At 48.4% G+C, this 25,509-nt stretch overlaps 1 protein-coding gene across 1 annotated transcript in view; it reads left to right on the forward strand.

Moving 5' to 3' along the window:
• LOC118578929 (carcinoembryonic antigen-related cell adhesion molecule 3-like) overlaps positions 1-24,911 on the forward strand; it is a 125,394-nt gene extending 100,483 nt beyond the window's left edge. The window contains exons 2-3 of the mRNA XM_036180195.1: positions 23,157-23,516; positions 23,968-24,911. Coding sequence (XP_036036088.1) covers positions 23,157-23,516; positions 23,968-24,251 — 644 coding nt within the window. The 3' untranslated portion in view covers positions 24,252-24,911. The remainder of the gene's footprint in view (positions 1-23,156; positions 23,517-23,967) is intronic.
• The last annotated feature ends 598 nt before the right edge of the window (positions 24,912-25,509 follow it).

Consider the following 25,509-nt stretch of genomic DNA (forward strand, 5'->3'; position numbering starts at 1 on the left):
ATCCCCAACCCTAATTAATTTTTGTTTTTTTGAGACAGGGTTTCTCTGTGTAATAGCTCTGGCGTCCTTGAACTCACTCTGTATACCAGGCTGGCCTTGAACTCACAGTGATTTGCCTGCCTCTGCCTCCCAAGTGCTGGGATTAAAGGCGTGCACCACCACCCCCTGGCTATCTTTATTGTTTTTAATTGTGTGTGTTCTCTGTGGGTGTGCCCATGTGAGTGCAGGTGTCCGCAGAGGTCAGAAGTGACAGATCCCTTGGGGCTGGAGTCGTACAGGGTTATGAGCTGTCTGTCATAGGCAATGGAAGGCAAACTTCATTCCTGTACAAAAGTGGGTGCACTCTTAACCCCTGAGCCATCACTCCTGCCCCAAGCAGATGCTCTCATTGCCACGAGGGTCAGGAATCCGAGAGTCAGAGAAGATAAGAATCATGAGCAAGGACTGAAAGCACCTTAAGCCACAAAGATTTGCATTTTAAAAAGAAAAATTTAATTAATTGTTTATTTGTATTTTATGTATGTGTGCTCTGCACATGTGCCTGTATGCCAGGAGGAAGCACCAGATTCTATTACAGGTGGTTGTGAGCCACCATGTGGTTGCTGAGAACTGAACTCGGGTCCTCTGGAAGAGCAGCCAGTGCTCTTAACTGCTGAGCCATCTCTCCGGCCCCTGAAAAAGAAAATTTCAAATCAGCAATATCATTTTATACTCTAAAAATATAAATGAAGAAAGAATTAAGAACAAACTGAACCAAAAGCCAGGGGAAGAGTAGGGATAGGGGAGTGTGAACTAGAATTTCAGCAGTCCAGAGGCTGAGGCAGGGGATTTCAAGTTTGAGACTGATTTAGGCTACAGAGTGAGGCCTCCGTATCAGAAAAGAAAAGAACAACCCATGAAAACCCCACCTCTAACCTCACAATAATGCTAGTGGGAGGCAGAGATAAAGAACAGAAGAAAGATGTATAGACGAGAAAATCAATGCACCAAAAGTTGGTCCTTCAAAATTAATCAACAATATTGACAACTTTAACTCAAAGATTAACTTTGAAAAAAAAAAGTAATATTACTTGTTTGGTTGGAGCCCCTGGCTCACCCCTGCATGGTCTGAAAAGCCCATTTCTCTCTCTCTCTCTCTCTCTCTCTCTCTCTCTCTCTCTCTCTCTCTCTCTCTCTCAACCCAAACCATTCAGAGTGTCTCTGTACAAAGAAAAAGTCCCAAAAATCTCAGTTCCACAGTCTTGGCGGCTGCCGCAGCTTCCTTCCCTGCAGCTGCCAGATGCTCAAGTCCCTGTCTAAGTGCTCAGCTTTTGACCACACTTGGGCACAAACCCAGCTTGTGGTGGACACGTCATCAGCCCTTGCCTACAGCCTATAAAATCTCCCTGCTTTAGTTCAGGGGCGAGTCTTCTTTGCCCTCGATCTCTGGGACTGGAGAACCCACCTGGGTGTTGCTTTGCTCAATATACCTGTTGTTATATTTTTCAATTTGGCTTGACCCAGCTTACTGCATTGGTGGAGAAACTTTTTATGGGTGTTGGGGGGCAGAAAACTTATTATTACTAACAATGGAAGTGAAATTTGAGGCCTTACTCTCCTTTCTTAGAATACTAAGAATTCCATGAGTACTCAATGGTTATGTACTAACTGAAGAGTGACTTACATGAAACAGACACATTCCAAGAAGCCCAGACCATACAGCGATGGAAGCATGGAGAAACACAAAACTGATTCCATGAATAACTCGTAAGACTGACTCAATAAAGACATTTGACAAAGGCGAACACTTTTCAATGATGAAAACAGACAAACTAAGGTTAGAAGAGAAGGCAGTGCAGCGGAGGCACGTGTGGAAAACCGCGGCCAACTCAGCATTCATTGGGGACACGGATGCTTTCCTCTAAGACCAGGATCAACACCAGGATGCTGCGGTGCCCACTTCTGTTCAATACTCCCTTAGGAGTCCGAGACAGAACAATTAGACAACATAAAGAAATGAAGGGTGTGCAATTGTAAGGCAGAAAAATGTCTGCAGATGACATTGCACTAGAAATTTCTAAAGATGCCACAGGAAGTTTTTAAGCTAGTAATCAGAATCTATGAAGTTGGAGGTAACAAAATGAACATATCCACGTGTGTTGTATTTTGGTAAGCTAGTATTGACTATTAACAATTATATTTCATGTTTTTTCACATGCAGAGAGACAGAAGTAAATAGAGGTTACAGGGGGTAGGGGGCTGGAGGGACTGGGATGATTTACAAAGATTTGGAAATGGACAATGGTGATGGTCATACAGCAATATGAACGTACTCCATGTCCCAATTTCACAATGGCTAATGTGGTAACATTACGTTTCTATGTTACTATACTTTAAAAACAAACAAACAAACATTTGCTTGAAAAAAATAACCATTTTGTTTGGTTTTTTGGTTTTTGGTTTTTGGGTTTTTGTTTTGTTTTGTTTTGTTTTTTTGGTTTTTCGAGACAGGGTTTCTCTGTGTAGTTTTGCACCTTTCCTGGAACTCACTTGGTAGCCCAGGCTGGCCTCAAACTCACAGAGATCCGCCTGGCTCTGCCTCTCAAGTGCTGGGATTAAAGGCTGTGCCACCACCGCCCGACAAAAATGTCACAGGCACTGTTTTTGTTTTTGATTTTTGTTTTTTGTTTTTGTTTTTGTTTTTGTTTTTTGAGCTGAGGATCGAACCCAGAGCCTTGCGCTTGCTAGACAAGCGCTCTACCACTGAGCTAAATCCCCAACCCCGTTTGTTTTGTTTTATGAGACAGGGTTTCCCTGTGTAGTTCTGGCTGTCCTAGAACTCACTCTGTAGCCCAGGCTGGCCTCAAACTCACAGAGATCCCCCTGCCTCCCAAGAGCTGGGATTAAAGGTGTATGCCACCACCGCCTGGTTTACGTAAGCTCTTTTAATTACTTTTTAATTACTTTGCAATTCTGTTTTACTATACTGAGGACCTTAAAAACAGACTTACTTATTACTTTTATTTAATGTGCCTGTGTCTGTCTGGCTCCTGCAGAGGCCATAAGAAGGCACTGGTTCCCCGAGACCTGGAGTTAAGATCTATGGTGAGCCATCATGTGGTGGGGGGGGGGAACCCAACCCTGGTCCTCTACAGGAACAGCAAACACTCTTTTTTGTTTGTTTGTTTGGTTGGTTGGTTGGTTAGTTTTTGTTGTTGTTGTTATGTTTCGATTAACAGGCATTTATCACCACTGGCTGGCTTTGTGTCTTAATTGTTGGTTTTCTCCACTTTGCATACAATTGACACACACACACACACACACACACACACACACACACACACACACTGCTGCAGGAGGAGAGGAATGGCCTTCAGGGCTAGGCAGACTGGGAGACTCCTTTGGGAAGGAGAGTGGTGGGAGACCTCACATTGATACTCCCCAGCATCCTCCCCCACAGGATCTACATTGAGCGCGCGCGTGTGTGTGTGTGTGTGTGTGTGTGTGTGTGTGTGTGTGTGTAAGACAGTGCCGTCTTTTCATTGATAGTCAGGCTCTGATTACTGAAGATCCAGTGGATGGAGATTCCAGTATCAAATGACACGTACATGAGGTTCACAGAACCTGGACTGTGGTGTCAGTACCTCAGAGGGAGGGCCAGCCACAGGCTCTGTAAAGAAATAGAGGAGGGGACCAAGTGACAGCTGGTCATCTTCAGTGATCTCAGTCAGCCCTCTCTGGCCCACAGACACCTAATAAGGCCTTTGGGGTGGAGGAGTCAGAGCTGAGGCCGTAGACTGCTAGCTTATGCTTTGGTCCCGCCACTCATGGTGGATGACCATTGCCATGGCTGTCAGGTGACCTTGGAGCAGGACAGCTGCCCAAATCAGTAGGAACCGTTGCTATCTGCCTACCAGAGAAGTCCCTGGGATGGACCCCTAAGGACAAACACTCAACTGGAGGGTCCATCTCATCTTCCCGTGGTATCTGATAAAGCTATCAGAACAGGCGGCTAGGGGGCTGGGCGTCTGTCTTCCTTTGATCTCCATGCTGGCATGCAGAAAGAGATGCCCAGGTGACTTAGCCTAACTGCTGTAGGACACAGGCTGGCTCCAGACTCTAAGAGACTTGGACAAATGGTAAAGCATAGCTCCCTGTCAGCTAAAGCAGGAAGTCAATCCCAAAGTCATCTGGAGTGGGGATTGGGACAGAGGTCTGGAGCCAGGTCTTCCTGGTGCTCTTGTCCTGTGTGAAGATCCCATTATTTCCTCAGCCAGGCCCTGCCTGACTCCCCCAGGGTCTTTCTCAGGGCACCCAGGGGTCTGGGTTGAGGCTGACTTCCATAGGCCAGAGTTGCGTATGCAGCTCAGGCCTGCTCTTCCCAGGAGGAGTCAGGTGACAGATTCTGATCTATTACAGTCTGTCTCTATAATGCACTTCCTGCACTAAATCCTCAAACCATAATGTGAGGACACAATGCAGTGGGGGCCCAATCTGTGCCCGACTCTGTGTGTGTGTGTGTGTGTGTGTGTGTGTGTGTATCACCCCACTAGCACCCAGAGGTCACAGAGTCACTTACTGTATATGTGGAGATTCACATATGGAATGTTCATAGGGTGTAGTATCTGTGTTCCATTGGGGTGACCTTCCACAGCAGCAGGGACCCATTGGTGTACGGTGTCTCTACCACTGTATACACTCACCAACCTACTTGAATTAGTGGCTGTGACATATTGCCCGATTTCAAAGATCTTAGCTGGAAATGGTGGTTTGTACCAGCAAAAGGCTCCAAGCTTCTCCGGCAGATTATAAACAAGGGGAAGAACATTTCCCCTTCAGCGGCATTTGGGAGCATTACATCAGTGGTGATGTATGCAGAGTCCCAGCAGGTTAAAAATGAGGCTAAAATGGAAGATGGTGACCTGGGTCCTGTGCAGGCACAGTCATCCCTCAGCCTAGCTGGACTGGTGAGGGTGTGCCTGTCCCACGCGTGGTGAAAAGCAAGATGACCTCCGTTCCCTCAGTGCCCCAAATCTGTCATTTCTTCTGTCGAAGCTCTCTCCTCAGGTGTCTGCATGATTCACCCCTCACTGTCCTCAGATCCCTGCTCACTCCCATAGCACATGGTGGAGATGATGCCTTCACTGACCACATCCTCTACAGTCCCTGGCTCTTCACTTTCTGACCCTTAAAGAACAAAACAACACAGTTCCCTCTGTGGTTCTGATCAACCCCTCAGTGCACCTTCAACTGCCCTTGCTGGCTGTCTTCCAGTCCACTAGAAGTAGGCCAGTGTGTGGACAGGGCTGGTCTGCTGTTTTTGGAAGGTCAAGGGCCTGCAGAAAGCTTAAATGCTGGTGAGTGAATGGATGAATGTCTCATGTCCAATGGGAATCTACAATTTACTTATAAATTTCTCAGGTTTGGAGATAATGAGAATGTTCAGTGTCCCAGGTTGTTTTCATTTCTAAATGTATTTTCTGTCCGTCTGTGTGTGTGTGTGTGTGTGTGTGTGTGTGTGTGTGTATGTGTGTGTGTGTTAGGGTGTGGGTGAGTGTGGGTGGTTGTCTGGGAGCAGGCATGTCCATCTACTCCTGTGTGTATGGTTTGGTAGATGCCACAGGACAGCTTGAGGGAGTGGGGTCTCACTTATAACCTTGTGGAAACAGGTTGAACTGAGACGGTCAGGCATGGCAGTCCGTATCCAGTGAGTTGAACCATCTAATTGCTCCCCCCACCCCCACCCCCGATATTTTTTGAAGAGTCACCTTGTGATGGCTTGGAAACATCAATCTTCACAATGGTGATCAACTTTGAGTAGGAAACATTCTGGCTCCTCCTCCCTACCCCCCCACCCCCCCCCCCCCACCCCATCCCCCTTACCATCTCCTGTTCACCAATGGCTTCCCGCTGCTGAGCCGCTGTCCCTGCTCCCCATGTCCTTTCCCCTGGGGCTCAAACACAAACCCCAATTCTTCTTTCAAGTTCTCTGGCTCCTTGGAGTCCCTGAGCTCTGCTCCTACACACAGTCCAAGAACGGCCTCCCCACCGGCCCGCAGGACATCCAGCAGGTGGTGCGCCCTCTGCAGGAAGGTACAGGAAAGGCCCCCATGACCGCTGCTGCCTGCTCTGTCACACTGAGCAAAGAGGGTGATAAGCATCCAGGTGTCCCACGAGAACAGCAGCTCACCCCAGAGCTGAACTGAGCGGTGTCCATGTGGGCACCCAGTCTGATCTGTGTCCTCGGTGCTCTGAGGTGGCATTTACTCCCAGCAAGATGACAGAGATGAATCATGGGATAGCATGGGACCATCTGAGAAATGACCAGGAAAGGGGTCTGGTCCATTATGACTGGAGTCACACCAGTCAGGCTTCTCTGGTCCAGGACAGAGGCTGAGGGACAGCTGTGTCTGGACTTTGAGGTTGTGAGAAAGAGGACATTTACGTCCTGGAAGAGGGCTGTGGCTCCCCCAGTGCTGGCTGAGCCTTGCATTTGGCCAGCCCATGTCCTCCCCCACCCATCTAGGAAGCCTGGGTGATTCCCCTGTGGTCACTGTCTTTCCCCATGGAAGATGCCAGCAGGGAGGGGACTGCACAGGTCCCTGGAACGGCACAGTGCTCAGGTGCAGGAAGACGCCAGGAGATCAGACAGACTTGTGGGAGGGAGCTCTGGTCAGCTGGGACAGGGGTGGAAGCCAGGCTACAAATACTGTTCTGAGTGTTGATATGTGTCCTGATGCCGCCCCCTGGTGATCAGTGGGAGAACTGCAGCTCATGTCTGGGTGCTGTCCACATTAGCAGAGCCTGTTACCATTTGGGTCCTGGAGAGAATCCCCTGAACTTAATTCCCTAGGACAAGGCCTTGCGGGGAGAACCTGTGTCTTCTGTCCATCTGCTTGGCGACCTTGATCTTCTTGTGAAGTGTCTTGAACCCATCAGGACAGTTGGCTGATGGCCTGGGCACCTGGCCAGCCATGATCTCCATGCTGCATCTCAGAAGGAGATGCCCTAGTGACTGAGACTAAATGTGGCTGACATGGCAGTGCATGGCTGGTTCCACATCCTATGAAGATGGAAGCAGTAAATAAAGCCTTGTTCACTCCCAGCTCTAACAGGAAGTCAGATTCCAGCCCTGGAGAGAATCTAAGCAGGATCACCTAGGCTGGAGCCTGGGACTAGCGGTGGCAGCCAGGGCTCCTTGCTGCTCACCTCTCTGTGAAGACAGCATGCTCTCCTCAGCCACGTCCTGCCTGACATCCAGACTCTCTCAGGGTCATGCTCATGGTGAAATCCTGAGAGTTTAAGCTCAGTCTGACATCCTTGGGCTGAGTTACCTACCACAGCCTCTCCTCTCTGCAGGGTGGAGTCGATGAGGGGTTGAAGTCTCCTGCAGTTTGTCTCTGCCTTGTGTCCTGCACTAAATGCTCAACACACACGGAGACACAATACAGAGGGAGACAGGCACAGGCTGGGTGTGACTGTACTGAGTGTGTAGATTAGAATTAACCCATCCAGCACCCAGAGAACACAGATAAGGATGTGTATTTAATGATGTAAAGAGGTGTTGCATGTGTTTCACCTTGCCTGCCAAAGGTCCCTGATTGGTCCAATAAAGAGCTGAACTGCCAATAGCCAGGCAGAGAAAGGATGGGCGAGCTGGCAGGCAGGGAGAATAAGTAGGAGGAGAAATCTGGCTCCAGCGAGAAAAGAGAAGAAGAATGGAGAGAATGAGGGAGAAAGAGAGGGACCGGCCTGCGGTAAGAAGCCAGGCAGCCACCAGACAGACAGACAGGAGAAGCAGTGAAAATAAGATATTCAGAAAGAAAGAAGAAAAAAAAAAAGCCCTGAGGCAAAAGGTAGGTAAAGAGAAACAGGTTAATTTAAGTTAAAAGAGCCAGCCAGAAATGAGCCTAAGCTAGGCAGAGCATTCATAACTAATAAGAAATTTCCCAGGGTTGGGGATTTAGCTTAGTGGTAGAGCGCTTGCCTAGCAAGCACAAGGCCCTGAGTTCGGTCCTCAGCTCCAACAAAACAAAACAAAACAAACAAACAAAACAAAAAAGAAAGAAAGAAATTTCCCTGTCATGATCTGGGAGCTAGCTGGTGGCCCAAAATAAACATCCTGGTACAGATGAAAACATGTTTGTTCATTTTTTTTTAAAGATTTATTTATTATGTATACAGTGTTAAGCCTACATATATGATTGCAGGCCAGAAGAGGGCACCAGATCTCATTACAGATGGTTGTAAGCCATCATGTGGTTGCTAGGAATTGAACTCAGGACCTCTGGAAGAGCAGCCAGTGCTCTTAACCACTGAGCCATCTCTCCAGCCCTCATTTTTAATATATGTACCTAAACATCATAGAATGTGGAATCCAGTGTGTTTCTGGGTGATGTTCTAGAATGGAAGGGGTCCTCTGGAATATATTGTTTCTGTATCTCTGTGCTTAGGCCTCAGCCTACAGAAATCAATGCCTATTACACATCATGCAATTTTATGACTGATGCCTACAGTGATCCTTTTGTACTAGGACAAGGCTTGATGATTCTCTGGCAGATTCGAGACACGTGGAAGAAAGATTTCCCCTTCAGCATGTGGGACAGCAGCACGGGAGGCACTGGAATTCTGCAGTAGGCCAGAGGAATCCAGCAGGCTAAATATGAGTCTGGAAACAGAGAGAAATCTATCAATACTGAGCCCTTTGTCTTGGGTGAAAAGATGGGGTTCTGTATCCTGAACAGATGTGGACAGACCTCAACCTAGGACAGTGGGTGAGGGTGTCTGTCTTATTAGGTGAAGAAATCAACATGACCTCCATCCCTGAACCTGTCCATTCCCCTGTATGGACTCTCTCCTTGGGACTCTGCATGACTCACTACTCACAGCCTTCAGATCCCTGCTCACTGCCAGTCCTTGGAGGGGGTGGATGCCTTCCCTGGCTCTTCCTCTCTAGACCCTGGCTTTTGACTTTCTCTGTTTTAACCTCTGTTCTCTTGTGTTTCCAATAAGCCCCTGACATCACTTCTAAATGCCCTTGATGGTGTTACCATCCATTAGAACTGGGGCTGTGTGAGATCAGTAATTGGTCTACTCTTTTCGGAAGGCACAGTGCCTGGAAAAGGCTCAGGTAGCCATGAATCAATCAATCAGGAGTGTCCTGGGGCCCTGCATGTCCTAGGTGTAGTCACAAATCCTCAGGTTTTAATTTAATGGAAGTTAATGCCACAGTTTGGTTTAACTTTGTTTATGGTGTGTGTGTGTATGTGTGTGTGTGTGTGTGTGTGTGTGTGTGTGTGTGTGTGTGTGTTTACATTCTATAGCAAGTATGCAGAGGCCAACATAGATTATTTGGTTCTCTCTCTTTCTTTCTGTTTTTTTATTTTTTTTCTTTTATTTGTTTGTCTTTTTTGTTTTCGAGACAGGGTTTCTCTGTGTAGCTTTGTGCCTTTCCTGGAACGCTTTGGAGACCAGGCTGACCTCGAACTCACAGAGATCCGCCTGCCTCTGCCTCCTGAGTGCTGGGATTAAAGGCGTGTGCCACCACTGCCTGGCCTTGATTTGTTTGTTCCTTTGTTCTTTCCCAGACAGGGTTTCTCTGTGTAGCCCTGACTGCCCTGTACCTCGCTCTGTAGACCAGTCTGACCTCAAACTCAGAGATCAGCCTGCCTCTGATTCCCACATGCTGGGATTAAAGGCGTGCGCCGCCTCCGCCACCACCACCTTGCTGTTAGTTCTCTCCTTAATGTGGGATCTGAGGATTGAAATCAAGTCATCAGTCTTGGCATTAACCTAACCTTGGAGGCATCTCACCGGCCCACCCCTGTTTGATGTTTTTGGAAAGTCACCCTTCCTGTTATGTTGGGAACATCAGTCTTCAGAATAAAGTGGCCAAAGTCATTAGCTTTGGAGAACATCTGCTTCTCCTCCCCTGTCCTCTTACCACTTCATGCTCCCTGAGAGCTGCCCGCCTCTGTGTCTCCTCCTCTCAGGCTGCAGACAGAAACCCCGAGTCTCCTCTCAGGCCCCTGTGCTCCTAGGGAGACCCCAGCCAGTCTCTAAGCTGCTCTTCTCACCCCCTGGCAGAGGAGGGTCTCATCCCCTGTCTGTCAGGACACAGCCCTGCACCTTTAGACCAGATCCCACAGCCTCAATGAGGGTGTGCTCCTTCAGCTGCCAGGTAAGAGCAAACTGAGCCCCGATGTGACAGCTCTGTCTATGGAACCTTGTTCTTTGGCGTTCCTTGTGACTTACACTATGCTGAACTAAATCCTGAGATGCGTGCGACACTCCCCAGCAGTGCTAACAGGGCAGAGGCAACAGGACTTTTCCTTTGTTCTGGGAAGTGGTCCAGGATTCCTCAGGGAAAGTGCTCAGGGATCTGGTCCTGAGATGAAGGCTGCTGTCTGAAGAGGTTCTGTGGCCCCACTTTCCAGCCCTCTCATGGATGGAAGTGCCTCCCTTCCATCCATCCCCCTCTCCATCCCCCCTCATTTTCATCATAATGAAGCTCTTCTCGGGTTTAAAGGAAAGCCTCTTCCTTAAGTTCCTTGCATGTCTAGATTCTCCCACATCTTTTTTTTGTTTGTTTGGTTTTTTGTTTTTTTGTTTTTTTTCGAGACAGGGTTTCTCTGTGTAGCTTTGCGCCTTTTCCTGGATCTTGCTCTGTAGACCAGGCTGGCCTTGAACTCACAGAGATCCACCTGGCTCTGTCTCCCAAGTGCTGGGATTAAAGGCATGTGCCACCACTGCCCGGCGATTCTCCCACATCTTATTGTTTCTGCATGATCCTCTCTTCCAATCTCCAGGCCCCATCATGGCCTTAAAACCCTTTTGATAGGTTTTCTGTCCCCTGATAATAGATTTCTCCATTGGCACAGTAAGCAAGATCAAGCCGAATTGAAAAAATATAACAACAGGTTTATTTGAGCAAAGCAACACCCAGGCAGGTTCTCCAGTCCCAGAGATCAAGGCTGGAGAAGCTGCAGACCTGAACTAAAGCAAGGAGATTATGTAGTTTTTAGGCAAGGGGTGATGATGTGTCCACCACAAGCCGGCTTTGTGCCCAAGTTTGATCAAAAGGTGAGCCCTTTAGGTGGGGACTTGGGCTGCAGGCAACTTCAGGGTCGGAGCTGCCAGAGCTGCCAAGAATGTGGAACTAGGTGTTTGGGCACCTTGTCTTTGTTGGAAAGTCTCTGAGAGGGCAGGGTTTGGAGAGACAGGAATGGGGCTTTCCGAATCACGGAGAAGTGAGTTGGAGGTTCCAACCGTACATCCCAACCTTTTTGGATATATGGGTGTGGTTCAAATCTGGCTACTTCCTGCTGGCATTGAATGATGTGGGAAGGAGGAGTCGGGAGTTGGTGGGCTCATGCTCAGAGGAAGGAACAGGTGAAGAAGCATTTGGCTAACCTCCACCCTGGAGACCTCACGAATCAGTTCCCGGAGGAAGTGGAGAAGGCAAGTTGGCAGGAGAAAAAATAGGCAGATTATTACCACGGGTCCTATGAATGGGGCTAGCCATTGGAAGAGTGAAGACCACTTCCAAGACTGGAACAGAGGTGTGCCCTGGTTATGTTGGTTCTTCAGACAGTTTGTGGAGTGACCTGAGATTAGTTTCCACCAGGCCAGATTCCTTGATACAGTAGCAGCTCTCTTTCCCCAGGAACATGCAGGTGTCTGTACGACAGCTGGAACAGATTTACACCTTGGTATCATAGCAAAGGCTATGGCTTCGAGTTAAAAGGCATGAATATTTTTCCTATGTCTAGAGAGCCTGGTTTTAGCCTGATGAAACTCACCTTTAAGTCTATACTTAGAAGACGACCAGAGGAAATTGAAAATCTTGAGCTTGTGACTGAACAGTAAATTGTCAGTGCTCTATCAGTTTATCAGAACTCCATTTACCAATGCTAAAACTCTGAACCTCCGAAAGTCCAGTGTCACAATAGCATAGAAAGGGGACAGAAGTCTGAAACATCTTTACATACCTTAAATCTTTTACGTACACCTTTATAACTTGCATTTATACATTTTAAATCATTTTCTGTGTCCCTTCAGTGGAAAGTTACATCTGAAACCCATTTATCCTTCACTGTGAAGGCTGTGAAGAAGGCAAACCTGTCTGTATTTTTGACAAGAAACTTAACTAATGAACTACAAGGTGGTTGTAGCCTCGAGTGGTGGTGAGGGGCTGTAAACTGGCGAAGTTATCAGTAGCCTCATCATCAAACACCGCCAGATCTCAGAAGGATAAATTTCCCCCGAGTAAGCAGATGAAGCAGCTTCCGGATCTATTAAAATGACAGGGACTTCCGGCCACGTAGACAGCTACCCCAGGGTCCTCCACGGTCACTGGGGACAGAAGTCCCAGGGCAGCATCAGTCTTTGGCTGCCAGGTCCAGAAGACCTGGACTTTCCTGTGGGGTAGGAACTTGGGGTGTGGGAGGACCAGCCTACCTCGTCTAGGCAAAGCGAGGCAATCGATCCCCAGTGTCCTGCCTGTCCACAGTCTGGACAGGGCCTTGGCAGCAGCTGAGGTGAAAAGTAGGTTTTATTCCACCCCGTGACCAGCTTTGCCACATTTGAAGCAAGCTCCAGGTAGAGGTTCTTCTGTGCCCATCCATCTTTGGAGAAGATAGGGGTACTGCCAGGAACTGGCATGTCTCTCTACCATAAAAAGCTTTAAAAAAAAAAAAACCATTTTAAATGCCATGTTCTTAGATCTCTGAAGTATCTGAGGATTAAGATCATACATTCACAGAGACATTATAATAAAATGTCTTAAAATTTTTAAGATGTCCCATAGCCTTACAAATTTAAGTATTTTAAAACAGTTTCTTTAAAATATCCAGTTTACTTACACTTTCTGTAAAACTTTAAATTTTTCTTTTAAGGAAGTTTAAGATTTCTGGTAATATCCAACTAAAGTACCTTTTTTTTATCTCAAGAATGAAGACATAGAGCACAACCGTAATTTGTAGAAAGCAAAACCAAGTTTCAACAGTGTAAACAACTCAGTGTCTCTAAAATCAATACCAAGTGAATAATTCTTACATTACAAAATCTGGCTGCCAGCAAGATACATCCCTGTACAAGAATGCCTGGAGGTACAGCTTTAATACCTTTTTAAACCAGCACTGTTTTAAAGCCTACATTTCATAAACCTTGTTTTCAAAACGGGACAGGAATTATCATACAAAAATCCATCTTAATCCAAAACATCTTGGAGACCTGTCATTGCCTCCTTGGTAGGCCCACCCCACATGATTACCTTTAATCAAGATGGCATGAAGTCACATAACCACCCTCTTTTCCAACCCTAGTCAAAATGGCGACTGCCCACATGGCTGTACTTAGATTAGTCAGGATGGCGGAAAACCATGTGTTATTTCCTAGAACAGCTCCAATTTGGAGTTACAAATTTTAAGTTAGCTGGGCATTGGTGGTGCACGCCTTTAATCCCAGCACTCAGGAGGCAGAGGCAGGTGGATCTTTGTGAGTTCTAGGCCAGCCTGGTCTACCGAGTGAGATCCAGGAAAGGCGTAAAGCTACACAGAGAAACCCAGTCTCGAAAAACAAAATGAAACAAAAAAACAAGTTTTAAGTTAATTTTTGTCACAGATTTTTTTTTTTACCATAAAAATTGGGATTCCCTTAGTTGTTTTTTAATAAAGTAGAGCAGCACAAAACAACTTTAATATTATTTATACCCAAATGACATATAAATATCTGATATTACATCAGATTCAGTGGCCAGAAAGCCCAGAGGTAAGTTCTGAGCCTAGGCAGCTAGTTTCAACAGTAACAGCTGAGCTAGCACCAAGACACAGGGGACATAGTAAACTCACACATCCAAAACCAGTCAGAAATGAACGTGCAGTGGCCACATACATTTATAGATTTAATTGCGCTTGACACAGTTTTGTTGGCTCCATGTCTGCAAGAAGACTTACAGGCTCAGCTCCTCACATACATACAAAATAGACAAAACTCTTCTAACAACAAGACCAACAGAACTTTCCACAGGAAACAGACTTGGTCACAAACTCCGCAGAGTTTTTTTGTTTGTTTTTGGTTTTGGGTTTTGGTTTTTGGTTGTTTTTTTGTTTGTTTGTTTGTTTTGTTTTGTTTTTTTGTTTTTTTGTTTTTTTTTTTGTTTTTGAGACAGAGTTTCCCTGTGTAGCTTTGCGCCTTTCCTGGAACTCACTTGGTAGCCCAGGCTGGCCTCGAACTCACAGAGATCCGTGTGGAGGGACACAGAGAGAGTGTCAGAGTCGAACATCGTCGGGGTGGTCAGGCTGGCTGCAAGGCGGGAGAAAACCAGGAGGTAGAAGAGAAGGAGGGATGTGGAGTCAAATTTACAAATGATCCGTACAGACCTTACTGAGGGTTAGCTCAGTGGATGCTATAAGAGACAACAGGCATGTGCTAGACACACGGCAGCTGGCCTCTCCCGCTCCGGCTCTCACATAACAAGTTCAAGGGTGGGACGTTTTCGAAGTTTAGGTTGAGAGAGCCGACAGAAACAAACGGAGATTGGGGATCTGTTGCAGGTGGATTGGGTGGGTAGGATCCCAGCACCAAAGACAAGTTTTTTTTAAAAGGTGGAAAAAAAAAAAAAGGTGAGGTGGGTACCTTTGGGGCAGGCGGAGAGTGAAAGGCCGTGTTGGAGTGGAGACGTGAGAGAGGTGGGCAAATAGACAAAACAGGGAAGAGCCAAGAGGGAGAAGAGAGGTGGTGTGTGTGTGTGTGTGTGTGTGTGTGTGTGTGTGTGTGTGTGTGTGTGTGTGTCAGTGACTCAGGCACCTCAGTCGGGGAGGAGGGTTCAGGATCAGTCCCTGGGTGAAAAGGCGTCTGGAACCACCACAACCCTGGTCGACAAAACCCGGGCCACCAAGTACTGGCTGCAGAGGCGGGGTGGGAGTGCGGAGCTCACAAATGCTGGATAAGGGAGCTCAAACCATTTGTTTTGGGTGTATGGTTGAGAGAGTCCCGATTTGGATAAATTTCAAAGCAGACAGCCCAGGGGTGACTGAGGATCCAGTTTAGACCCAATGTTGCCCGTGTCCAAGCCTGTACAGGAGACAGAACACCAGGATGAGGCGTCGCACGAAATAGCCTGGGGCCGAGCAGCGGAAGTGGGGATAGCCAAGAAGGACATCTCCTAACACAGAAGTCCCCAGGCTCAGAGGCGATCTCCGACGTGACCACGGCTTGGCAGAGGATCCCAAAAGTCCTGGACCCTGAAAGAGGTACCTGGTACCTCTATAGGCAGTGGCTGGGAAGTGGGTGACTTACCCTGAGTTGTAAGTTGATCACATCTGAAGGAAAGATAAAGGGAGAGGAGTGGCGCCCCCACGTGGCTGGAGGACCCAGTCCATCCAGCTGGAAGGCTCAACTTCCCCCATAATAGATTTCTCCTCCAATGCAGTAAACCAGATCAAGCGAATTGAAAAAGTGTAACAGCAGGTTTATTTGAGCGAAGCAACGTCCAGGTGCGTTCTCCAATCCCAGAGCTCGAGGCTGGAGAAGCTGCAGACCTGAACTACAGCAGGGTGATTATATAGTTTGTAGGTGAGGGGTGATGACGTGTCTGCCACAAGCTAGGTTTGTGCCCGAGAGAGCAGGGACGACCTCTGCTGAGTCTTGGCTGGGTCTGTGAGAAGCGGAGGGAACCACTGCCCTCCTCAGAACCCTTGTGACACAGAAACCCAGCTGATCATCCAGGCTACCCTACAGGGGTAATTTACATCCAGCAGGGAGGTGACAGAGATGTCTCCCAAGGCTAGGAAGTGAGTAACTGGATGATGGGTGTTGAGGGGAACTTATCTATGTTCACTAGTCAGAATCCTGTTCCAGGACAGGTATCCAGGACTATGACTCAAACAAGCAAAATTAAAATAAACAAATAGAAAAGCAAACAAAAGTGTTGTAGTCCTGAGCATTTTGAAGCACTTAAGAACTTTTTATATTTTTAAGGCATATTAGACAAAGTTAGCTAAATACTCCTGACAGCGCACTTAGAGGTTTTTTGTTTGTTTGTTTGTTTTTGTTTTTTGGTTTTTGGTTTTTTTTTTAGCTGAGGATCGAACCCAGAGCCTTCCACTTGCTAGGCAAATGCTCTACCACTGAGCTAAATCCCCAACCCACTTAGAGGTTTTATAAGTCAAGGCCACACAGCTAGGAAGTGCCTAGTTTTACATGTGCATAGCCTCTGCACTAAGGAGGCTGAGGCAGGAGGATTCTTTTGTTGGGGACCAGTGTGATGGGAATATGTAATGAGTTCCAGGCTAACTAGCCTCAACTAACAGTGAAAAGTAAATGTAAGTTAATAAATGTGAGTAATTAATTCAGTGGTAAACCAAAGGGATATTTGGGACTCAATCTCACAATAGCCAGAAGATAAAGTTCTTCTCTGCTCACTAACTGCTCTCCTTCCCGATTCTACCTTCAGATGTCCATCGCTGAGTCAGATGTCCCCTCTAGGTCCCACAGACCCCTGTCTGCATGGACTCTTTCCTGTCTCTTAGTGAGTTTCTCTCTCATGGTCTAAGGACAGGATCAAGACTCACAGTCACCAATGTGTCTATGATAGATCAGAGCACAAGGCAGGGGCTCAGGAACTGGGGTTCCTTTGTGGGTGAAGGTGACTGGGCAGGGCCTTCTCTCACCTGCAAACTCTTTCCAGTGCTTAAGAAGGCAAAATGGTAGCTGAGAAAGACAAAGCCAGGAAGCAGACTTCTTAGGGGGCAGCCATCTCCCCATCCCCACCCCACCCTCACACCTGGCATCATCTGCTCCAGGACAAATGAATGTGCCACTGACCAGTTATCACAAAGCAAGAAGTGGGGGCTGCCAGCCTGGACCTCCACCAGGATTGCCCAGTGTGACCCTGAAGGTCTGCACAGCTAGAAGTCACATCAACCAGAGCCCTAGGGACCAGGTGGGACTGGAGGTCTGGACATGGATCAGAGAGATGCAAGGCAGTAGACAGACAGACAAACACAACTTTGCAGAGACTGCTGGGTTGCTGGGACATTTTCCTCTCCTGTGTCACAGGCAGTGAGCAGTGGGGTGTGGAGGGGAGCCGCTCTACAGGCCCAGCTGGCCAGGGTTCACTTCCAAGTGATCATGTCCTTGTGCAAAAGCTGCAGAGAAAGGCAGGCATCCAGGACGTCAGCATGAGGGCAACTGGCGGAAGCTCAGGAACGGAGACCCTGTACAGTCAGAATGGTGGGTTTGCAATGGGGTCTGGGTGCCGGGCAAGGAAAGAGGAAATCCAGCCGTGACTTCTTTTATTATCTGTGGGCCTTCCTTAATCATTTGTACAGTAAGAAGTCTGAACACATTTTAAAAAAGAAACCTTAGCTGGCCTTAGTCACCGTCCTTTAGTCCCAGCACTTAGGAGGGGATGGATTTCATGGTCTCTGCAGGCTCCTCAGTCCTCCCTCCGTGGAGAAGAGCTTCAGCCCTGCTCCCCAGCCCCATGCTCTGCTGTCAGCTCTGATGTCTTCCCCACTCTGACCTCAGCCTCCTCCCAGGCAGGAGCACCTTCCAGAATCACAGAGACTGTGGGTGGCTCTGTGTCCAAGGCCCTGCTCGGTCCCCTGCACTCTCAGGCTGCCTCCCATCCCTCGCCTCTTCTCCCTCTCTGTGTTTCATCCTCCACACCACACAGTGAGCAGCGAGGCTGGGGAGGGTCTGTGCCCCGAGAAAGTAACAGCTTACCCCAGGGATGACCTCTGCTGGGTCCTGGCCTGGGGCTGTCAGAACCAGAGGAAACCACTGTCCTCTTCAAAACCTTTGTGACACAGAAACCCAGCCGATCATCCAGACCTCTCTGAAGGTAGAATTTACAACCTGTAGGCAGGTGGCAGATGTCTCCCAGGGCTAGGAAGGGATGAAACAGGAGTTGACTGTGTAAGGGAACTTATCCATGATCACTGATGTCACCAGAGTTCACTTCCAGGACAGGTGTCAGGAACAGGTGTGTTAGGAGTGTGTGTGTGCAGGAGGAAGTGACCTGTGTCCTGGAAAGAGGATGTGTGTCCATCTTCCTGTGGAAGGATCCAGAGACACCTTGAGCTTCCTGTGTGGCTGGGCAGTGCCTGGGTCTTTAGTAAAAGTCTACACTGGACTAAAGATGCTGCTCAGCAGGCAGAGCGATGCCTAGTATGTCCTGGGTCAGACCCCAGCACCACATGATCCAGGAGTGCCGGCACCTCTCTGTCATCCTAGCCCTGGGGAGCTGGAGGCAGGAGGGCCAGAGGTTCAAGGTCATCGTCAGCCACAGATGATGCCAGGCCAGAGTGGGCAACACCAGCGTGTGACTCAAACAAACAAAAATAAAGGGTAAATGTTGTAGTCCAGAGCATTCTAAAGTACTAAAGGTTTTTAAGAAACTCATTCATTCATTCATTCATTCATTCATTCATTGTTTTGGGGAGATGGTTTCTCTGAGTAGCCCTGGCCATCCTTGAACTCACCCTGTAGACCAGGCTGGTCTCCAGTTCAGAAGCTTGCCTGCCTCTGCCTTCAAAGTGCTGGGATTAAAGGTGTGCGTCACCACCACTGGCTTCTTTTTTTTAATTTTTTTAATGCATATTAGACAGAGTTAGCTAAATAGTCCTGACAGTGATCTTAGAGGTTTAATAAGCCAAGGCCACACAGCTAGGAAGCATCTGCCATGTTTTACATGTGCAGAATCTCAGCCCTTGGGAGGCTGAGGCAGGAGGATTCTGGTGTTGGGTATACATCATGAGTTTCCAGGGTAACTAGGCTCAACCAAAAGTAAGAAGCAAGGGTAAATTAATAAATATGAATGAATAAGTAATTCAATGGGAAACCAAAGGGATATTTGGGATTAAATCTCACAGCAGCCAAACGAGAAAATTCTTGTCCACTCACTAACTGCACTCCTTCCCGATTCTACCTTCAGATGTCCATCGCTGAGTCAGATGTCCCCTCCAGGCTCCCACAGACCCCTGGCTACACGGACTCTTTGCTGTCTCTTAGTGAGTTTTTCTCTCTCATGGTCTAAGGACAGGATCAAGACTCACAGTCACCAATGTGTCTATGGTAGATCAGAGCACAAGGCAGGGGCTCAGGAACTGGGGTTCCTTTGTGGGTGAAGGTGACTGGGCAGGGCCTTCTCTCACCTGCAAACTCTTTCCAGTGCTTAAGAAGGCAAAATGGTAGCTGAGAAAGACAAAGCCAGGAAGCAGATTTCTTAGGGGGCAGCCATCTCCCCATCCCCACCCCACCCTCACACCTGGCCATCATCTATCTGCTCCAGGACAAATGAATGTGCCACTGACCAGTTATCACAAAGCAAGAAGTGGGGGCCGCCGGCCTGGACCTCCACCAGGATTGCCCAGTGTGACCCTGGAGGTCTGCACAGCTAGAAGTCACATCAACCAGAGCCCTAGGGACCAGGTGGGACTGGAGGTCTGGACATGGATCAGAGAGATGCAAGGCAGTAGACAGACAGACAAACACAACTTTGCAGAGACTGCTGGGGTGCTGGGACATTTCCCTCTCCTGTGTCACAGGCAGTGAGCAGTGGGGTGTGGAGGGGAGCCGCTCTACAGGCCCAGCTGGCCAGGGTTCACTTCCAAGTGATCATGTCCTTGTGCAAAAGCTGCAGAGAAAGGCAGGCATCCAGGACATCAGCATGAGGGCAGCTGGCGGAAGCTCAGGAACGGAGACCCTGTACAGTCAGAATGGTGGGTTTGCAATGGGGTCTGGGTGCCGGGCAAGGAAAGAGGAAATCCAGCCATGACTTACAGATATTTGCGTGCACTTACCCATCATTCATAAAATAAGAAGTTTGAACATGTTAAAAAACAGAAAATTGGGGCTGGAGAGATGGTTCAGAGGTTAAGAACACTGGCTGCTCTTCCAAAGGTCCTGAGTTCAATTCCCAGCAACCACATGGTGGCTCACAACCACCTGTAATAAGATATGGTGCACTGTATACATAAACAAATAAATCTTTAAAAATAAATAAATAAAATTTAAAAGAAAGAAATCTAATGGGCATAGTGCTGCACACCTTTAATCCCAGCACTCTGCAGGCAGAGGCAGGCAGATCTCCGTGAGTTTGAGACCTCAGTGAGTTCCAGGACAGCTAGGACTACTTGATGAGACCCTGTCTCAAAACAAAAGAAAAAAATAAGTCTTAAAGAATGGATCTTTGAGACAGACGGGAGAGGAGACAGGAAAGCACAGGCCACAGCATGGCCTTGGGCAGAGACCCTGCTCACAGCCCATGTGACTCTGGGAGATGCCCCTGGGGCTAAGGACAGTGGAAATAAGAGGGAAGGACACCAGCAGAGTTGACACAGGACGGCACCCTGGGGAGCAGAGACCATGGAGACCCCTTCTCTACTTCTCTGCAAAGGGCTCCTGCTCACAGGTGAGACCAGCTCTGGAGTGTTGTGGGGAGGGCGCTCTCAGGAAGGGACCCTGGGAGGAGGAGACTCTCTGCTGCAGCCCGAGGGGAGAGGACCCAAGGAGAGACAGAGGCTGCTCAGCTGGAAGCTTCAGGGACCAGGGAGTGTTAAGGGAGGGGGAGCCAGATCATTCTCTATTGGATGTTAGTCACAGGGGTCCTGACAGGGGTGGCCATGGTAATGGGGTGTGCTTCCCACCAGAGATTTGCCAGCAGGGGATATACAAGAGAACTGCAAATATCCTGGGTCAGGCCCAGGCTCTTGGGTTTGTAGCCCATCATGGGCTCTGGAATGGGGGTCAGGGCCTTGATGCTGTGCTGTGGGGGTGTGCTTGGAGTTTCCAGGGAGGAGCATGTTGTGGAAGGGAGTGCAGGGGACAGGGCTGTGCAGAGAGAGACCTCGGTGGGCTGGAGCTTCTAAAACAGACTGGGCAATGAGGTGGAAGGATGATGGAGAAGGGCCTGGGACTCTACAGAGGGCATGGAAGCCTCCTCTGTGTGAGGAGAAGGAGTTGGCATTACTGACAGAGAGGAAATGTTGGGACTGTGAAGGAGGCAGCCCTGGAGAGATTCTCTTCATGGGAGAAGAGGTGACATGCCTGAGATGGGATACAGGAACAGACGAAGATCTGTTTTTGAAGCCACATTTATTCAGTGCCGGAGAAGGTGTGGTGTACTGAAGCGTAAGAGCAGCTGGGTAAGAGGAGGCTTCTTTAAGGCCATTGGAAATGGAGAGGGGATTGTCACTGTGAGGAAGTGAGGAGGAGTCGGGGTGGGGCCTTCACTGGGTGAACAGGGGACCTGCTCTAATCCAGTGAAGTTTGAGGTCACATGTTCCTAGGCGCCTGTCACTCACAGGAATCAGGACACCAGGAAGCACATGGTTGCGTTCCTCTCTATACAGCTTCAGGGGACCCCAGAATCTCCTGGAAGGGCAGCTGTGGGAGATAGGGAGTTAGTTATTTACTGCCCCTTGGAATTAGAATTTTCCAGAAGTCCAGAAGCCCAGGGTCATGTGACAGACTCTATCCCAGGTCCATGCCCGCTAGCATGTGCAAAATGCCAGGGGAATGTGTTCTGATGAGCCACTAACTCAAAACTGACATTCCAGCCTCTTTGCTCACTACACACACACACACACAAAGGGGGGGGGGGATAAAGATACACATCATGGGTTGGGGATTTAGCTCAGTGGTAGAGCGCTTGCCTAGCATGCACAAGGCCCTGGGTTTGGTCCTGAGCTCAAAAAAAAAGATACACATCATTATGGGAAAGATGTTTCTTAGACACCAACTCATCTGGCTTCTACAAGCCTGACGGGGAATGAAGAAGATGCTTTTTCCCTTCATTCCTTGTTCCTTGGTGGGTTCTGAGTTGTTGTGTCTTGGGCTCTTATGGGCTTTCTGGAGTCAGGAGGGTGTTGTCCACGTGCCTGAGCAGTCTGCTGGGCTGCATTGTAGATGAACTGGTTCAGGCCTGCATTAAGGAGGGACCCAGGGATACGGGCATCGGGTGGTTATTAGCGGAGTCCTATCCAGTGTCCACCAGGAAGTTGTACTGCAGCTGCCGTCTGACAGGCTCTTGCCCGAGCTTGCATGCAGCAACCATGGCCTCTTGGCTCCTTCTCTGCCCAGACCCAAGCGGTTCACGTGCAGCATAGCGCTTCCTCTAGAACAGTAGTTCTCAACCTGTGGGTCGCATGTCCTATATGGGTCTAATGACCCTTTCCCAGGGGTCAAAAGGCAGTATCCTGCATATCAGATATTTATCTTATGATTCATTACAGTAGCAAAATCATAGTTATGAGGTGGCAATGAAAATGATTGTATGGCTGGGGGTCACCACAATATGAGGAACGGTATTAAAGGGTCACAGCGCCAGGAAGGTTGAGAAACCGATGCTCCAGAAAAAGGCAATCTCCTCTTTTTGTCTGTCACTGCAAAATCTCAGGCTCTCCTGGCCTGTAGGAGACCTTCTGGGAAGGAATTGATCTGAGTTTGAATTTTAGTTAGGCTATGTGTAATTTCAACACAATGATATAGAGACACACAGAGAGAACACACAGATACACAGACAGCCATGGATACAGGCACTTACACACAGACATGTAAATTTACGAAAAATAATGTAAGTCAAACTGGGATATTAAACGCTGTCATTGGCTTTAAAACTGAAAAATTCTGTACTAAGTCCCTGGATACCCCCAGCCCTGCACACTCATTCATTCATTCATTCTTCTGCAGAAGTGAGTCTTTCCTAGGCACATGGCCTTCCCAAAGGCCCTTCCCTGGCCCCTGTACTCACAAAGCCCTACTTCTCATGGACTGGAAGGAAGATACTAACCAGCAAGGTCTTCTAGAAGGTGCAGCCAGGGTTGACGGCAAACACAGGGGACAAACTAACAAGGTTCAGGTCGTGATGGCCCAGGGTCTCTAGAGGAGGTCAGGGAAGGCCTCCTCAACCCCAAATATACTCCCGGGTGTGAGGAGAGACCTGAGGGCAGAGAGCGGGGAGCCATAGACACTCGAGGAGAGAGTTCCATGCAGAGGACCCAGCAACTTCAGGGAACTGGAGAATGTGGGTGATGAAGTTCTCGGCACCCAGTAGGAGAGGCACACCCTGGCCACACAGCTAGGCTGAGAGATGAACACTTCTGCTCAGGACTTCTCATCACCAAACACTAAGGTCCCCATACTGATGGATTTTCTCTCTTTCTTCCCAGCCTCCCTCTTGACCTGCTGGAATGCACCTACTGCTGCTGAGCTCACTATTGAATTAGTGCCTCCCATGGTGGCTGAAGGTGGAAACTCCGTTCTGTTTGTGCACAAAATGCCGTTGAACGTCCAGGCATTTTACTGGTACAAACAGAAAGATCCGACCAAGAGCTATGAAGTTGCCCGGTACTTAACACCCGATAACACAACTTCGAAGATGCCTCAACACAGCGGCAGGAAAACGGTGTTCTACAGTGGATCCCTGCTGATCAGAAACGTCACCCAGGCTGACAGCGGATTCTACACCTTACTAACATTTAACACAGAAATGGAAAGTGAACTAACACACGTGTATCTGGAAGTCCACAGTAAGTGACCTCTGGGTGTGGGGTGTGACCCGTGGGTGTGGGGTGGGGTTCATTCCATTTCACACATACAGGACCATCAGGCATAGACGATGCCAGACTCCTGCATGTGCCTCCCCGCTGGAGTTTGAGCATTTAGTGCAGGACACACACTAGGGAGGAAAAAGTACAATAGGTCGGAGTCTTGTACCCAACTCTGCCTCCGGAGAGGAGGGTGTGAGTATGCTCTATAACTCAGTCTGAGGAGTCACCCTTAGCCCAAACTCTTGGGGCTTCACCATGAACATGGCCCCGAGAAAGACGGTTGGGATTCAGGCAATACATGTCTGTCTATGGCCTCAGGCCCAACTTCTCCACCCTGGAGGCCTTACCCGGTGTCCATGGACTAGAGAGGGCTGGCTGGGATCTGAGGATGAACCACCATCATTGGGTCCCCTCCCCTGTTCTTTCACAGAGCCTGTGGCACAGCCCTCCCTCCAAGCACACAACACCACAGTAACAGAAGACGGTTCTCTGACCCTCACCTGCCTCTCAGAAGACCCTGGACTCTCCATCCGCTGGCTCTTCAATCACCAGAGCCTGTATTTCAATGGCAGGATGACTCTGTCCCAGAAAAACAGCCGACTCAGCATAGATCCCGTCAGGAGGGAGGATGCTGGAGAGTACCAGTGTGAGGTCTCCAATGGGTACAGTTCTAAGATGAGTCTCCCAATCCAAATGTCTGTGACCAGTGAGTGACCTCCCCTCTCTCCAGGCACCACAGTGGGGGGGGGTGGGGGTGGGTTTCTTTGTCGATGATATGGAAAATGGAGAACCGTTCCTGGGGAAAATCATCAGTGAAGACAGCAAGAGAGCCGGCATGAGAATGCAGACCTGGAACCCCAGGTTAGACATGAGTCAGGAGGAATGTGAGTACAAGGTTAGGTTAACCAGCTAGGGTTACAAAGAGACACCCAATCTCAAAATAAAATAAAATAAAATCCAATGCAAAGGGATTAATTAAGGGTTTAGGTTCTGAGTCAAGTATGGCTAATCCTCGAAAACCGTGGGGAACTGATTTCAGGAGCCCCTCAGACTTCTGTTCTGAATCCCCTGCTAGAAATGGTGCAGTGCTTACATAGAAGCAAACCTATCCTCCCACGAGCTCAAATCATTTCCGATGCCTAACACCAGTGCTGCCGAGACACCGTCACCCGTGTGAAGTGAGGAAGAGCGTCAGGAGCAGGGGTTGCCGTGTTTCACTGAGGACAGCTGGTTCCTGAACACTTTGGGGGTCTCAGTTTGTTCCACCCACAGATGGAAAACCCATGGTGTAAAGGCCCAATTGGACCGTTTCTATCCTGAGATTGGCATTTACAGTGTGACCTTGAACACAATTTTTATTTTCTGTTAACAGTATGCGTGTGTGTGTGTGTGTGTGTGTGTGTGTGTGTGTGTGTATTTGAATGGTTTCCCATTTTAGCCATTTTGAAGTGTACAGTTCATTGGCATAAAGCATCTTTATATTACTGTGCAAACACCACCACTGTCCATTTCCAAACCATTTCTAAGCGTATTCCATTTCCTACAGCCCCTGATAATGAGCATTCTACTTCTGTCTCCATGTATGTGTTCACCATTTTTTGTTAGCATTGTACAAAGTGTGATTCTGTTCTCTCAAGCCATTCGGTTGGTGGCGTCCTACTGGCTGGATATTCATTAAAGAGCATCCCTGGTACGGTTGATACATCTTTGGTTGGTTATTTTACATTCTTGTGTACTGTCAACCACCAGATGACAGTTTGTCTTATTTGATTTTCAGCCTTAAATTCATTTGCAACTCCATGGGACTGCTAGAGTCGGTGTCTATCATCAAAGAACCTGGGTAGTGTCCTCTCAGCCTTGGGGTTAGTTTTGCTAAGAGGAGGAAAACCAAAGGCCTCAGTGGGGTAAAGGGCATGGGCAGTTGAACCAATTGGAGGGTCTTGTACCAGGTGAGTGGTGTCTTGAGTAAAGC

This window comes from Onychomys torridus, chromosome 1 (assembly GCF_903995425.1).
Source record: "Onychomys torridus chromosome 1, mOncTor1.1, whole genome shotgun sequence".
Classification (NCBI taxonomy): domain Eukaryota; kingdom Metazoa; phylum Chordata; class Mammalia; order Rodentia; family Cricetidae; genus Onychomys; species Onychomys torridus.